At 37.7% G+C, this 16,442-nt stretch overlaps 1 protein-coding gene across 1 annotated transcript; it reads right to left on the bottom strand.

Annotated features, from left to right (window-relative positions):
• Positions 1-658: 658 nt before the first annotated feature.
• On the bottom strand, positions 659-11,362 carry slf2 (SMC5/6 complex localization factor 2). Its single transcript, XM_087802962.1, has 19 exons — positions 11,228-11,362; positions 10,445-10,845; positions 10,030-10,078; positions 8,075-9,117; positions 6,708-6,793; positions 6,526-6,639; positions 6,239-6,406; positions 5,711-5,816; positions 5,557-5,644; positions 5,336-5,477; positions 5,190-5,265; positions 4,930-5,106; positions 3,988-4,082; positions 3,818-3,905; positions 3,622-3,741; positions 3,468-3,545; positions 2,702-2,788; positions 1,432-1,500; positions 659-1,367 (listed from the first exon to the last, which is right to left on the bottom strand). Exons 2-19 carry the CDS (start codon positions 10,769-10,771, stop codon positions 1,185-1,187), a joined length of 3,096 nt encoding a protein of 1,031 aa, XP_087659088.1. The 5' UTR covers positions 10,772-10,845; positions 11,228-11,362; the 3' UTR covers positions 659-1,184.
• Positions 11,363-16,442: the final 5,080 nt, after the last annotated feature.

Here is a 16,442-nt window from a genome sequence, read left to right as displayed (position 1 = left end):
TTCATTAACGCAAGGCTGCCAAGTTTAAGACAAAAAATGCTATTTTTAAAATGTCAATTTAAACTATTAATGACTGCATAAATCTACATTGAAATATTATGGTATTTTATGTGACAGTAGTCTACATAATCTAGTAGAGATCTAAGGCAGTCTTGATAGTATTACCTTCGGATAATTATTGATTTATAAACCTGTCATCTTTGACAATGACATAAACGCGTCGAAATCTAAATATTATGTTTTAATTATCAATTTCTCTAACATTAAGAAGAACCAAAAACTTTCTAGCTGGGTAGAAAAAATATAATTGTGTTTTAAACAATCAATAGATGTGGCATAAAATAATGAAAAAACAACAAAGAATCAATTAACAAGAAATGTGCATTTTAAACAGTAGAGTATGGCCTGGCCGTGATAATAAATGAACATAAGGCTTTTTTTTTAGCCAATTCAATGCTCTTAATTTGAAAACCGGAAGTTTATTTCCTACATTTAAATTACGTTTTGTTAAGTTACCGCGCGATGATATTGCGTGGCGCCTTCCGATTCCTTTACGCAAAATAACGTGTACATATATAACAATTAAAACATGTGGTTAAAGCCTTTGCCTTAACACTGAGGACTTTGTGAAGAAGTGTGAAGCAAAAATAATGAAGGCTCATTTTAACAAATCCTTTAATCTTTAGAAAGATTTTTAAAAATAAACACACACATCCGTTTTGTGGAAATCAGCAGTAGTAATAATAATAATACAAATTTAAACTCCAGTAAATGTATCTGCCATGACCCCTTTGGATTTAAATTGGAATATATTAACTAGCTATTTTGAACATGAACTACGTAAGAGATGTAGGTCTAAATGTTCGATTCAAGTGATGACTTACTGCTTGAGTTTGACCCAGTATGTAAATTTTTTTTTAGCTGCTAACACAAACTCCCCAAAAATGTCTGTTCTTAAAAATACTCTTATATAAAACTTTTTTATGTCTAAAGTGACAGGAAACACAGAATTTGCGAAAAGGAATTTGTACAAAATCCGTTAGAATAAAAAAAATTGAAAAAAATGTGCATTTTTACAACATCATCAAGTGCTTCTGCACAGGAAAAATCTGCTTCTGTTCACATCCCTAGATGTGATAATCTCAGACAACCCTGTGATACTAGAGGCTTCATTGGTTGTCCGTTCATGTTGCATCATGTCCTGCTGGGCGTCCACTTCCCGGGAGTAACTCTCCTTCCTCCTTCACTTCTCCTTGTCCAGCTGTCTCCATCTCAGCTTCTTCTCCACCAGAGCCGTCACTCTGCTCCCCGACACTGCATGCCTGCCTGTCCAAGGCCAAGGGAAGCCAGTAGTCATACAGCTTACCCTGCAGAACACAGCATTCATTATTTTATTCTTATAAATTAATGTTAAAGTACTTAATTAAATACATTGAGAGGCTTGGAAGATCGGAGGTCATTTTGCCATTTGGTGTAGATTCTGGCAACCAAGTCTTTCACCTGGAAAAAAAGAGACAAGAAATTTAGTTTGTTTGACTTTGTGTAATTGTTTACGGATTAGTTTCATGCTCTTACAATGCTCATCTAATACACATTTGATTTTTACCGAGACATGCTTTTTCCTACTTATAATTTACAAGGCAATTGTTTTTAAACATTGGATTCATTTTACATCTCCAAGTTAAAACGCAGGGTACAAATACTGATTGTAAATGTCTGTTTATTAACAAGAGCACATTGAACGTTGTGAGCAGCAGCTTAACTGTTAAACCTACATTTCTATAATGTTTAACTGCTCATTAAAAAGGAAGTTATATAGAGGCTTTAGAAGTTTATCATTTTTAGTGAGTGATCAGTCATTTCTACTACATCCTTGTATAAAATCTTCTTGACCTCAGTTGCCTCCAAACGTCAACTTTGAGGACCAGATAAACACAATATGATAAACTATAACTTAGTTCTTCCAACATTGGAAAACTATGAGGCATTTAACGGTCGGTTAAGAAGCTCTAAAGTTTTACGAATATTTTAGGACTTTGGGACGCTGTAAAAGAAGGGTGTTTCACACAGTTGTTCTTAGCTTAAGAAGCTCTTTCATCAAGCAGGACATTTAAGATCAAGCTGACCCACTCTTTACAGCATTCTTAGAGACCAAATGCTCAGAGATCAACGTCAGGGAAATGTATATCCTCCTTAATTCCAAATAATAAAACAATGCTTAAGTGTATTGTATGTATGTATGTCATTCCTCATGCTATTAGATGGTATAATTCTGAGTTTGGGGTGGAGTGAAACGATGATTCTATTCTATGTTAAACTTTGTATGTTTTGTCTTTGTTATTTTTCTTTGATCTATGTTCTTTATCTTTAGACTTAGATTGTATAATCTTGCACTTTCTTTTTATAGAAACTTTGTTCTTGTTCCTTTATGATCTATCTATCTATCGAGTTAAACGGTTAGGTTTTCCAATGTGTTTAAAGTACTACTATGACTAAACTGTTAAACCTTAAATAAACTTTGTGAATAAAATGAATCTGTAAAACAACATTATGCCAATGACGATTTCAAGGGCTATAACAGTTTCCGCTCCACTAAACCAGGTAAAACATGTCAAATTTATAGATTTTCTAACAACTACAAACAAAAGAGGAATTACGATGTAACTTTATAGAGATTATTTGAAATAAATGTCACACTTGCCCTGCTCCTGTAAAGACAGTTCTTGTTCTCCCTAATGTCACACTTGATATGCCTCTCCAGATCATGGCAGAGAATCAGTAGTGGCTTCTGTAGGTCGTGAGAAAGACATGAATCATAAAACACAAACGTCGAGGGTTTTGACGTTATAATGGTAACCAAAATACAAGGGTAAATGTTTATGCACAGAACTCTAAATAAGTAAAAGCCTGAATTCAAGTTTTTTGGATGACTCATGAAAAAAGGATTCAAGGAAGGTTAAGGATTGAATGCAGGCAGGTTAGAACAGGTAGAGATGATTGGCCATCATGAATCCAAGAGTAACAGCAAGCATGTGAGGGAAAGTTTTTAGGCCAGCCACAAGAGCTGTCATGGTTTGTGAAAAACAGAGAAAAACAGAATGAATAACGAGTCAGAGGAAGAATTCATCTGGAGAAGTTTGAAGAAAGTGAAAGATAGAAACAGTGGACATCTTAAAGAATTAAATTAAATACGAAGAGGAAGGAAAAACAACGTCAGTGGATGCATTAAATCATATAGATTTGACGTGAGAAGATACGCAAGATAGATCAAAGTGGAGGAGATGGACATGCTGTGGCCACTCAAGGGTTATTAAGAAAAGAAGCAAGAATAAAGAGGTATGCATAATACGTTTAAGCAGAAATGTCTGGACATTTAATGTTACATAAGAAGGTTCAAAGTTAATTTTTAAAAAAGCATATGGGAAAAATGGATCTGCTAATCATACATAAAGATGGAACATTCTTACCTTCTGATGAATTGGGAAGTGCTGGAAATTAGACGCCCCTTTAAGCAGGGTCATAAGGCTGTAGCAGAGGTAATATGACTAAGAAACAGAATGAGACACATTAACATCAATCACAGGTACGGCTCTCATTTCAGGTAAATGTTTAGTGGATTACCTCTTGGTCATAATAGTCATAGTCATCTGCTTTAACGTCACTCTTCTTGCATGATTTTAACTTTCGTTTGACAATGGTGGATGGTCGCATTTTAGGCAGATACGGGCTGAGATTAGTCAACTATAAACCACAAAAAACTCAATTAATCTCAAGAATTATCAAACGCTCCAATATATCTACTCATATGGTGACGTACCTGAAACTCTCTCTCAGTAATTTTGTACTTGCAACTCCCATCCAATAATTTGGAGATCATGGATATACTGAGATGTTGGCTTAGTTCTCTGAACATACAAAAACATTGTTTTATTGACAAATCATGATTTCAGATAAGGAAATGTGCTCAAAAAGACATGGACAACACACCTTCCACGAGTGCTGTCCGGCAGCAGTTGAACCAGCGAACACATGTTGTGGTGATCGTCGGTCAGCTCGGTCAGTGCTTCACATGCCTTCGGAAGCTAACACGAGGGACAATCATTGATCAGCATCATTGACAGAAAAACTCCAACTCGCTATATCAAATAATATAATTCAAACAGTTGTGTTTATGTAATGAGTTGCACTAGAAGCAAGTTAGTAACAGCATCTGCTCTGAGCAATGAAAACAACGAGAGAGGTAATGTATAGTATAAGGCCACCGAATTGTTTAAAAACAAAGCTGCAAAAAAAAAAAAAAAAAAGAGCTGCATTTTACCTTGCATATTAAAGGGCCCCTAATGTGTTGATTAAAGTAGGTAATTTGAGATTAGAAAATTTTCTTAAGCTTTGCCCACTGAAAATTATTCGTTCATCTGGAGCTAAAATCTAGTTCACCATAACCACACCTACTCTGTTCTGATTGGTAAAGCATCCTTGAAGTCTTCTACTCCAAGGGACTCATTTTATAAACAAAGTGTGGCATGATTACAGCTGGCTATAGGAAGAGTGAAGCCAGTATTACTTCATATAGGACTCCACTCTTGTAACCTCTTGTTCGCCGAGATTTTAGACAGGGTAGAACTTTATAAAGTAATAACTTTACAACATGGTCATGATGAGATCTTGGGAAGGAAGACTTCAACATGTGAAACATGCGAGTGAGTCAGGAAAGTTGAATTTGGCGTTAGTTGCTTTTCAAATGTCAGGCAAAATCAGAGCAAATGCTGATGTAAAAATAAGGTGAAACCAAAAACTAGCTTAAAATTATCTGTGTAGTATAAATATAACATCAGCATTTTCTACACTGACAAATATAATTAAACCTTAAATTAAATTCCCTTAAGTAAGATTATGTTTCTTGCACAAATTGATATCAGAAAAACGTACCATAATATCCCACTTCCTGAAGTTGGTGACAATTTTGTACTGGAGAGTGTAAAGTTCCACACTAGACTGGAGGATGTAATGAGGGTCCAGTCCAATTCTGCTCACCACTGTTAGGAGCAACAGTAGCTCCGAATCATTGTAGACTTTTGGACACAGACCCATACAGAAAGACAGGTACTGTAAACAAGAGACAGAGTTGCGACAGCTCAGTATCTTTACTTTAGAAAATGTGTATGGGAAAAGTCTGAACTCCCTCTGACCTTGATAACATTGTCACAGTTGTGTTGAGGGAAGATTCTTTGCTCTTTGTTGATGTAGGAAGCTTCGCTCGAGATCCTATGATGTGTGCATTGTTATAGCATGTTTAAAATTCACATTTGTAATAAAGAATATGCAACAAACATACAGCAGGTCTCCTTCCGTGAACAGTGGTTGCAGAAACTCAAACGGATAGAGCGTCACAAACTCGACGCCCATGTTTAAAAACACCAACGTCACCTCAGCCAAACTGGGCACCCACACACTGAACTGCTGGTTTCCATGTTGCACTGATGAATGGTTGACAAATAAAGAGGAGTTATTTCCTGGCAGATATCAAGACGCTAGCATGAAAAAAAGTTTACCAACCCATTTGAAATGCAGCAGTGCGGGCAATGCTACAGAGTTCTCTGAGAATATTGTCCGAAACCATCCTTTCAGTGTGGACAGACATCATCTGAAATCATTAGAATTAGCATTATGAGGCAGAAACTGTGATTACAAATCTTGCCCATGCACATACCTTGAATAAGTAAAGGGAAACTAGAGTTGGACATGGAAACTGAGAATCATAAGCTTCCTGGAGCAGCCCAATGTTCAAATGGAGTCTCAGCTGGGCAGCACTGGACCTGGGAGATAATCGATTTAGTAACAGAAGCTTTGCTATTGGGATCATTTTACAAAGCGCCTGTTGTGTGTGAAATTCATTTTATTTTAGGAAAGCAAAGCTTTGGCTACATATACTAAAAAGGATCAATATGTTGATAGAACAATAGAGAATGACACATCTTTTCACTAAAATACGTTTTACTCATTTATAAAAACCCCCATAGAAAATGAAACTTTAAATTTACATTCACATTTTCATTCAATTAATGACAACTACACTTTTAACATTTTCTAAAAGGAAAAGTAGATACATTCTGCTCTATGGAAAATGACATGTTCATCACAGTTCAAAGGGAAGATTAACTGAGGTGGGAATATATAAATAGATTTTTTTGTTTACTACGTTAAATCTTTTATCGCCTCCAAAATATATTTGTCTTACCAGACAAATATTTTCTGCTGTATTCCTTTCGGATTAATAGCATGCTTTTTCAGTTGCAGTGTGTCCTGGTCAAAGAGTCGGCCAAACTTCTCCAAACAGAACACACTTTCTCCAGGAGGGAATTCGCTGAATGTGCAGGGAGTCAGTGTGTAGGACTGCAGGAATTCTCTGTGGAACGAAATCAATGTAATTAAAATAAAGCCGAGAAGACATGAAGTGAACGAGTCATGATGAAAGGCATCAATATAAAGGTGTTCATCATGTTGCAATACATAAAATGGGTTTACTTTTGTTCAGCAGTGATGTTATCTTGTTGGTTTTCCTTTGCCTCTTCGTACTCTTCTATCTTGATACGACCCTCGACGCACTCAGTCAACAGTTCGGTTTCTGTGTCTTTAACTCTGAAAAAGAAAGCAGTTAAGGTTTAAGACTAAAGACATGCATTAAGTTATATAAACAATCTGCGTACTGCTTGTTGATCTGTATATCCTTCAGCATCCGGTCAAGGTTGTTCAAGTAGTAAATACTCTTAGTGTGGGTCGGCAAACGCTCCTTCTGCAAACAACAACAAAATTACACAATGCAAATGTGCAAATACTAGATTAATGGGATCCTCCTCTAGCTTGTTTTAGAAAGCAAATATAAAGCAATAAAACTTCAAAAAGTTATAATGACTAACTTGTGTGTTCAGGCTAAAAAAAGCCTCACTTTTAAACACAATGGATCCAAATTATACTATGTTAGATGGCGACACACAGCAGCGCAGAGGCATGAGCTACTGGATTGACCACTAAAACAGCATGATTATGGATTATTTGATTCTACTAGTTGGACAATATTAATATGAAGTGCAGATCAGCTGAACTAATAGATTGTGTTAAAGTCAGTTTGGACATGTTTGACACAATGGACAACTTAACTTTTGTGAGGATATCAGCCTGGTGCAGTTCAGAAAGTGGATAAAGGGGCAATTTATACGTTGATTTAAGTGTGTCTTTAATATAGCTTGGACCTCTATTGTACTCATCAGTATGTGTCTGTTTGTACAAAACTCTCTTTTCATTGAAATATTTACTTTAGAAAATGTGCTTTAGCCCCGCTCACTGAAAACTGTTTGTTTTTCTGGAGATTAAATTTTGTTTACCATAACAACACCCACTCTCCTCTGGTTGGTGAAGGTTTTTCACGTCATGTCACCAATCCTGGAAGTTTCCACCTCCAACGAAATCGTTGTATAAACAAAGCGGTTTCATTATACATAGCTGGATGGGGAGTGAGGCCATTATTTCGTCATAATGGACTACGCTTCCGTTCGAGATTTCAGATGAGTGAGAACTTTGTAAAGTAATAAGTTCAAAACATGGTCATGATGAAGGACTTGTGAATCCATGTGAGTGAGTCAGGAGAGTTTGGTTTAAACATTTGTTGCTCTTTAAAGACAAGATCAGAGAGATATAAAAGGCAAAAGGAAGCATTGCACATGGATACCAGAGGGCTGGACTTGCTAGGGAAGCTAAATGCTAGAAGACCACAGATCACTCTTCCTGGCAAACCTCTGTGCTCTCAGCAAGTAAAGTTTTATATTTGTTAATCTACAGTAAAAGCCGAGATCAATGGTCCATCTATTCCATGCAGTTTTGTTTTTTGCTTATCTATTATATTGTTTTTGGACTGCCTTCATTCCTAAGGCTCAGAAAGTATTTTTTCTCTATTGACCGAATAGAATGACAATTAAATTACTTGCTTCCTTGCGTACAAATATTTCTGGTATTAAATTATATTATAATTTAAGAAACTAAAATAATATAAAACTTGTAAAAAAAACAAAACATTTACTTCATCTGGCTGATTGCTTTCATGTTCTGGACTTCTTGGTCCAGTAGACTCCTCTGGTATCTTTGGGGGTTTGATGGGGCCTCTCATGACTTCCTCTAGTGTGATGAGAGATTCGTTGTCACTGCTGCTGTCAATATGGATGGAACAGTCATCCAATGGCAAGTCCAAATCCAGAGAGTCCACTTCACTTGCAGGCTTTTGGTCCTTAGCTGTGGTCTTGCTTTCCAAGTCATCATCAAGAGATGAAACCGACTGTCCATCCTTGCATGTCTGGGAGGAACTAAAATTCGATTTCGACTTGCACACCTTGTCGTTTTTATGTTCTTTAACTTTTTTGCACAAAGAATCTTTGTTGTTTTTGTGTTCCGTTCCCACAATAGTCAATTTATCTTCAAGCTTCAACTCCCTTGAGGAAAGGTTGGTTTTGGGAAGGGTTTTTGAAGGAGGTACTTTTCTTCTATGGTCAGATTTAGTAATTGTCAAGTCCTTCAATTTGTCTTTTTTACTTGGATTTTCCTTCAGGTTTGATGGCGACGGGTTTGCCGTCATGGTGGTGGCTCTGATTCCATCTTTAACAAGAGCAGGGTCTGAGGAATTAGGCCTGACCCTAATAATATTATCAGGCTTAAATAGTTCGTCGTAGTCCTCGAGCTTCACTCCACTGTGTTTGTGGAGTGACTTTCTCTTTTCTGCTGGACGAGAAACTTTCAATGTCCTTTCATCTGAACTTTTGTGCTGTGCGCATTTAAAGTTCTCGGCATTAAATTTCCTATCATTATTTTCCTTCGATGTTTCTCTCGCTGATGGTAAATGTTCCTTTTTATCTGATATGCTAATGGTTGAGTTAAGAACAGGGCTGGCAAAGATCTGTTTCACCCCACACTGTTCCTGAAAGTTATCTTTGGAACGAGGTTCATTGGAAAACTTAGATGAAATTGTCAAGCTTGGAGACACATCTAAAGGCCAACATTTCTTTTTGGCATTGTTTATTTGGTCAGTGAGCTCCCTGTTCCTCTTCTGGGATGAGGTATGTGACCCAAGACCTAAAAAAAAAAAAGAAAATAGTATGAGAGACAGGTTATTTCTAAATCTTTAATAATTACATATTTGTAAATGTAATGTCTTCGTGTGTGTTAAGATGAAGTGATAAAGCCAATGTTAGGATAAAGGCAAATGGTTTATTGAGTTACTTTAATTACAGTAGTAAACAAACATACTATACATATAACTTGACGAAGTAAATGTTCACTACAAGTGCTTAGGCAAAAACATGCGAAGTAGTACAGTGTAAACATTTATATTTATTAATCTACAATAAATCACACAAACTTGAGTGAGGAGTAAAACAAGGGCAAGCATCGTGTCAGTCATTCTTGAACAAGTCGGGCTATTAGATTGTACAATTCTGAGTTTGGGGGCAGGAGGGGAGTAAAAGTATCATGATGTTCTGTTCTATGTTAATCTTTGTATCCTTTGTCTTTGTTATTTTTCATTGATCTATGTTCTTTATCTTTAGACCAAGATTGTATCACCTTGTTATTTCTCTTTATTTCTTTGTTCTTGTTCTTATTTTATTTTTATTTATTTTAATGAACAATTGCTGTATTGCTGTGTCTAATTGGAAAAAACAATTTCCCAAATGAGACCTCCTGAGGGATCAATAAAGTTCTACCTAACCTAACAAAAAAATTGAATAAAATCGCAACCTTTGCGATAGAAAAAAAAAGAAATCACATTTTTTTAAATTGCGATTATATCACAAATGCAATTAATTGTTCAGTCCTAGTTTGAGGAGCAGGGAAATTGTATAAAACAGGACTTTAAATCTCAAGTTGAAGGTCAGAAAGGAAGTACTTCAGTAGCAATAATGTTTGGATAAATACTGTAATGATTCCTTGAAAGAGAAATGCTCTTCGCTTGACTAGAAACTGTTGCAAAATATTTGCTGCCATTACCTTGAATAACCTGGTGACTTGGTGGAGTTGTCAGTGGTTGTTGCAAATTCTGGAAGAAAAAAACATATTGTTTTCAAGAGACAAGACTAAAAACATTACATTTAGGCATTACAAACAACTAGACAGTCTTAAAAATCACGTTTAAGAGTTATAATTATGGTAAGGAAAAGTGTATGTTTTTTAATTAATTGATGCGACTACTGAATCCAATAATCGTTTGATAGATACAATAACTGTTACATATAACTACAACATTATATGCAATTGTAAAATCTCCAATTGACCCGGCTAGGGATCATTGAGGTAAATATACGTTTTTAAATGTAGCACTGACACTTTCTTTTTCTCCTCCGATAACAAAAGACCCAGAAGTAAATAGCATGACTAGAGGCAAGACTTTAAATAATAAGAATACCTTTATTGAATCTCTTCTTTGAACGGCACACTTTGGGTTTCCTGAGTTTAAAACACCTGAAGAATCGATGCTGTCATCAATAGTCCATTTTAAATCCTTCTTTTGAAGCATAACATGAGAAGTGGTTGATGAACAAGTCCTGTCATGTAAACCGATGCGTCTCGATGATTCAACATCTGACACAGAGTTGTCCCTTTTGGCTTGAGCTGTTGGACCATCACCGGATATTGGAGCTCTTGACAGTGAGGCCCCCATTTTCCCGATGCAGTTGGTTTGGGTCGATGATGTTCTCCTGTAGCTCTGCTCAGGACTCTGCAGTGGGAGCATTCTTTTGAAGGAATGAACGTAGAGTTTCTGGATATACGTGTTTCGGAGATGCTGCTGTCAAGAGAGATCTTTCACTGAAAAAAACAAAACAAATAACCAAATGGACTGTGAAATGACAACTACACTATCTTATTAAGATCAATATAAAATGATTTATTCAAGGTTCATCTTTAAATAAAAGGAAACGTCTAAGCCAAACAGATTCCGTCACGATCCTCGGCGGCTGTCACCTGACTACAGTTTGTCAACAATATTCTGGTTGAAGTAAGTGTATTATAAAAACAAAATAAACGCCATTACAAGACACCAATAAAAGTGTAGGTTAATGAATGACAATCAAAAACTGCACCATTGTAAAACTAAAGTAAAACGTTAATGAAAAAAGGAGACATTTGGCCATAAAAGGAAGTTCTGTCAAACCATGTTCAAAACGAAACAGAACCGGAGAAATCTTACCGGTTGTGCTTTCGGTAGTTTTCATGGATCATCGTGAGAGGTGAAACGTTTGTTAACCACTAGAAACGTCATGTTAATGTTTCAAATTTTGTGTAAACGGCATCTTCAACACACTCCCGCCAGCCGAGGTGTATACGGAAGTGAGTTTTTAGAAAACAAAGAGCTGAAGAGGTTTGTTGTGAAACACCGCCACCACGTGTTGCGGAGGGGAATAACCACACTGGTTTCTCTTTTAGTCTTCCCATGATGCTAGTGTTCAGAGGATGACTGTCATCATCCATGATGGACAGTAGTTTCTCTAGTGATCCCCTCTCAGCAATTGTCACCAGTGAGTCCAGCTTCATGCCAACCACAGAACACACACCAAAGACTGGTAGAACATACAGAGGAGTTTCCTGCAGATGATAAATGATCGGAGCCTCCTCAGAAAGTATATTATACTCTGAACTTTCTTATACACATAGTCTGTGTTGCAGTTCCAGTCCAGTTTACTGTTCAGCCACACACCGAGGTACTTTATACTTCCACCCCTACTCTGAATCCCAGGGGTTACCAGGTCGTGTAACTGTCTCCTCTACCTATCAATTCAACTTCAATTCTAATCAACGTTTTTTCTTTTCTTTTTTTCAACGATGCTTCTTCTTCCCGGAACACGATAGTGTCATCTACACTTAATACAACAACAAACAACAGCTGACCATGCAATACCCCAAAAAAGGAGCATCAGCTTGAGAAAGCACTATTGAAATATATAATCTAAATTTGTGGCAGAACCAGAGACTTACGTTTATTCTTCCAGGCAACCAAAACTAATATCAAATATAAATATATGTAATCTTTCCTAGCCAAAAATATAAACTTAAAAAATCTATGTAAAAAATAAGATAAAATCTTTCTCATCTGATTCCTGAAGTAAGGTATAGTGGGGCCCCTGGTTGCCTGGAGAACAATCAGCTCAGAGTTCGTCTCGGAATCTAAAAGGCCTTCAAACCACCAGTCCACCAGACCACGCCTAGGGTCACGGCAGCAAGTTGTGGGGATTTTGTGTTCCGGTGAACCGACCCCTCCCCAGTCTCGTACGTGGTGGTGGAAAATGAAGGAAAGACACATGGATGAGTTTAAGAAAAAGGCTCGTTAAGTGAATTATGCAAAAAGTCAGAGACAAACTTACGTGAACACGGGCGCTAGCAAGCAGAGAGATCTATCGCAGACGTCTTCGAATGCCAGAAGGCAAAGATCTCACAAAATGGTGGATCTTTTTGTTAGTTCAAAAATTATTATACACTATACTGTACGTATACGCCACACTTAAATTAACGCTAAAAGATAATCAAAATAAAAAGTATAAATTACTAGCTTCATCTAAGAGCTTAAACGTTTGAATACACATTCACAATCAACATTTCACTCAGACTGACACACTGTCTCAAGACAAGCTTGGAACAGAATTAGAGACATGACACCGGTTATTTAAAATATCTGTTTGTCTGCCTTTTCACACCTTGGGTCGAAGCGGGGGGACACATCCATGAGGGGGGGCTAGGAGACAGAAACCCCCACCCAAGAACTTTTGAATGATTAGAAAAGGAAACAAATTAGGAAGGAATCTCCACAGGGGATCGTGGCACAGGAAGCTTGAAGGAACCAATATGGCGATAGGGGGAGGACCTCTACGCCTGGAAATTTGTCTTAAATATAGCGATGTTTCTACAGTTCGAGACCGTTTCTCCCGGGACTATTGAATTGTAAAGTCGCGGGGAGAAAGCACGTCCGATCGATCGTAAAGCTTGTATTTTGTTTGACTTGAAGCGGCGAATAAACGACCCGTGACACTCTGCATTGACCTTTTCTTTTCACGAAGCGAAGTTATAAGAACCAGGAAGTGACGGCGTGTTGGAGCGACCGGAATGGACTCCTGTTTTGACCGTTTTATTTTATAGTATGAATATTCAGGTTAACGCCTCTAGTCAATTGTACATGTAGGATTGGTCAGTAACTGTAAACACTTGATTCTAAGAAGGCCGCCGCACGTGGTCGTCGTGGAAATTCACCAAAGGTTGTTGTCTTCTAGAGAGAGTCTGTTCCCAGCAACTTGCTGGCCTGTTGTGTCTTTCAGTGTGAGTTCTCGAACAGATTTTACCTCTTCAAAACTCCAACATTAAATATATATATATAACTTTTTACCTCTTCAAAACTCAGACATTATACTTTTTTTCTTATTACCTCTTCAAAACTCCAACATTAAAAGTTTTTTTTTTACCTCTTCAAAACTCCAACATTCATTTTTTGTTTTGTTGGTTTTTTACCTCTTCAAAACTCCAACAATAAAATATATATTTTTTTTAAATTTATTTTTTTACCACTTCAAAACTCCAACATTAAAATATATATATTTTTTACCTCGTCAAAACTCAGATGTTAATTTTAATTAACTCCAACATTACATTTTATTTTTTTTAGTTTTTTACCGCTTCAAAACTCCAACATGGTTCCCAGCAAGTCTGTGGGAACATGTATGAGAACTCACACTGAAAGACACAACAGGCCAGCAAGTTGCTGGGAACAGACTCTCTAGAAGACAACAACCTTTGGTGAATTTCCACGACGACCACGTGCGGCGGCCATCTTAGAATCAAGTGTTTACAGTTACTGACCAATCCTACATGTACAATTAACTAGAGGCGTTAACCTGAATATTCATACTATAAAAGATCCACCATTTTGTGAGATCTTTGCCTTCTGGCATTCGAAGACGTCTGCGATAGATCTCTCTGCTTGCTAGCGCCCGTGTTCATGTAAGTTTGTCTCTGACTTTTTGCATAATTCACTAAACAAGCATTTTTCTTAAACTCATCCATGTGTCTGTCCTTCATTTTCCACCACCATGTACGAGACTGAGGAGGGTTCGGTTCACCGGAACACAAAATATCGACAACTTGCTGCCGTGACACTTGGCGTGGTCTGGTGGTTTGAAGGCCTTTTCGATTCTGAGACGAACTCTGAGCTGATTGATCTCCAGGCATCCAGGGGCCCCACTATACCTTACTTCAGGAATAAGGTGAGAAAGATTTTATCTTATTTTTTACGTGTTTTTGTATTAAGTGTAGATGACACTATCGTGTCCCGGGAAGAAGAAGCATTGTTGAAAAAACGTAGAATTTATAGGTAGGGTTTTTTGGGGTATTGCATGGTCAGCTGTTGTTTGTTGTTGTATTAAGTGTAGATGACACTATCGTGTTCCGGGAAGAAGAAGCATCGTTGAAAAAAAGAAAAGAAAAAACGTTGATTAGAATTGAAGTTGAATTGATAGGTAGAGGAGACAGTTACACGACCTGGTAACCCCTGGGATTCAGAGTAGGGGTGGAAGTATAAAATTGTCAATTGAACATGGGTTTGTCCTGGATCTCCCAAGTCCAAGACTCCTGGGTCTTTGAGGTGTTTAGCTGCAGGTGGTTCCTCTCACTCCAGTCCACAAAGTCCCGTATCAGAATCCTATACTCGTCCTCGCTGTTGTCCCTGATGCATCCAAAAATGGCAGTGTCATCAGCATGCTTCTCGACAAGGCTCAGCTTGAGGTTGTAGCAGAAGTCAGAGTGTTGATGGTGAAAAGGAGAGGGGCTAGTACTGTCCCCTGAGGTTCTCCTTTACTGCACACCACTATGTCAGAAGTGATGTCCATCAGCCTGACACACTGTGTTCCATCAGTTAGGTAGTGAGTATATATTGTGCCATTGCAAATAAAATAACAATGTTACGTTAATTTGATTAAACCCTTTTTAAAATTGTTCAGTACACATATTTTTAGTCTCCTTAATGTATTAGCTAAAACTAAAATGGTGTCCTTGAACAAATGAAGATCTCCGGAAACTGGTAACAGTAAATGAGAAAACACCAAAGTTTTGTTTGACATGATGAATTATCTTGTGTGTTCTGCTGCTCCAATCACCCTTTTCTCCTGTGAAGCAATGCATTGTTGACATTTCACAGACAAAATTCAGTTGATCAAAGAGAAATACTTCACCTTTTGTGGGAAAACCCTGCTGTCATTGAGCCTTACTTCAGTCTGTGGTCCTCCTTTAACCCTTTAACCCTGGCTAGTATATCGGCACTGGTGACCAAGATGAAAACCTCCTCTTCCTCGTCTGACGTCCTTCCGTGTGGGCTCTTTATTAGAGTGTTTGATATAATAAGCCCCTGGATTAGCAAATTGATAAACATGTTCCTTTCCACTGGTGTTTTTCCCAATACATTTAAGCATTCCATTGTGGAGCCTTTACTCGAAAAGCCAGGCTTAGATCCAACTGACCTAAATAATTTCAGGCCTTTTTCTAAGCTCTCATTCTTGTCCAAGATATCAGAGAAGGTCAAGTCTGAACAGATGTCATTGTTCCTGGATTAGAGCGAGATCCATGAGAAGTTCCAGTCTTGCTTCTTCAATAATCACTCTATGGAGAGAGCCTTACTGAAAGTGTCCAATGACATCTTGATGTCGTTTGATTTGGGTACTGTTCTGGTTCTCTTTCATCATTCCTCAGCCTTTGACACCGTTGATCACAAGATCCTGTTGAGAAGACTGAGGGATGAAGTGGGACCGTTAGGTGTGTTACAGTGGTTCTCGTCATACCTTTCTGGGCGCAGTTTTCAGTGTATCTGCCAATCAAACCAAGGCCAGTCTGTCAAACTGAGCCTGATAAACCTGGGTGTTGTATTTGACAAAGACATGTCTCTTGTTCAACACTGCAGAAAACTGACCAAAAACTGTTTCCTTCAACTAAGGAAAATCTCTGAACTCGGGAAAATTGTGTCACAACAAGGCCTGGAGTTTATAATCCAGCATGTCTTCTCGTTTGGACTATTGTAATGCTCTAGTAGAAGAACTCACATTTCCCAATCCTTAAACCTCTGCATTGGCTGCCAGTTTCTTTCAGGATCAACTTTAAAATTCCGGGTTCTTACTTTCAGAGCTATTCATGGTCAGGCTCCTCCTTCCATTAGTGATCTGATCCAGCCCTACACCCCAGCTCGGGCTCTGAGGTCTGTGGATCAGAATCTACTGATGGTTCCTGAACACGCTTCCCCACCAGAGGAGAGAAATCCTTCCAGGCTGTTGCTTCTAAGCTTTGGAACGATCTTTCTCTTTCTCTGTGTTTGATGGATCTACTGACTCCTTTAAGAAACATCTTAAGACCTTTTTATTTTCTTGGGGCTGTTGTGT

This window comes from Callionymus lyra, chromosome 11 (assembly GCF_982586985.1).
Source record: "Callionymus lyra chromosome 11, fCalLyr1.hap1.1, whole genome shotgun sequence".
Classification (NCBI taxonomy): domain Eukaryota; kingdom Metazoa; phylum Chordata; class Actinopteri; order Syngnathiformes; family Callionymidae; genus Callionymus; species Callionymus lyra.
The sequence above is the reverse complement of the archived record's forward strand: the minus strand, read 5'-3'. Positions and strand labels throughout refer to the sequence as shown.

Excerpts from the sequence above, each read along its gene's own strand:
- slf2 (XM_087802962.1), bottom strand. The coding sequence starts at position 10,771 with ATGCTCCCACTGCAGAGTCCTGAGCAGAGCTACAGGAGAACATCATCG. Across the intron at positions 5,645-5,710 it reads TTTCCCTTTACTTATTCAAG|ATGATGTCTGTCCACACTGA; the intron begins GTATGTGCATGG and ends TAATGATTTCAG. Across the intron at positions 1,368-1,431 it reads GATCTTCCAAGCCTCTCAAT|GGTAAGCTGTATGACTACTG; the intron begins GTATTTAATTAA and ends TGTGTTCTGCAG.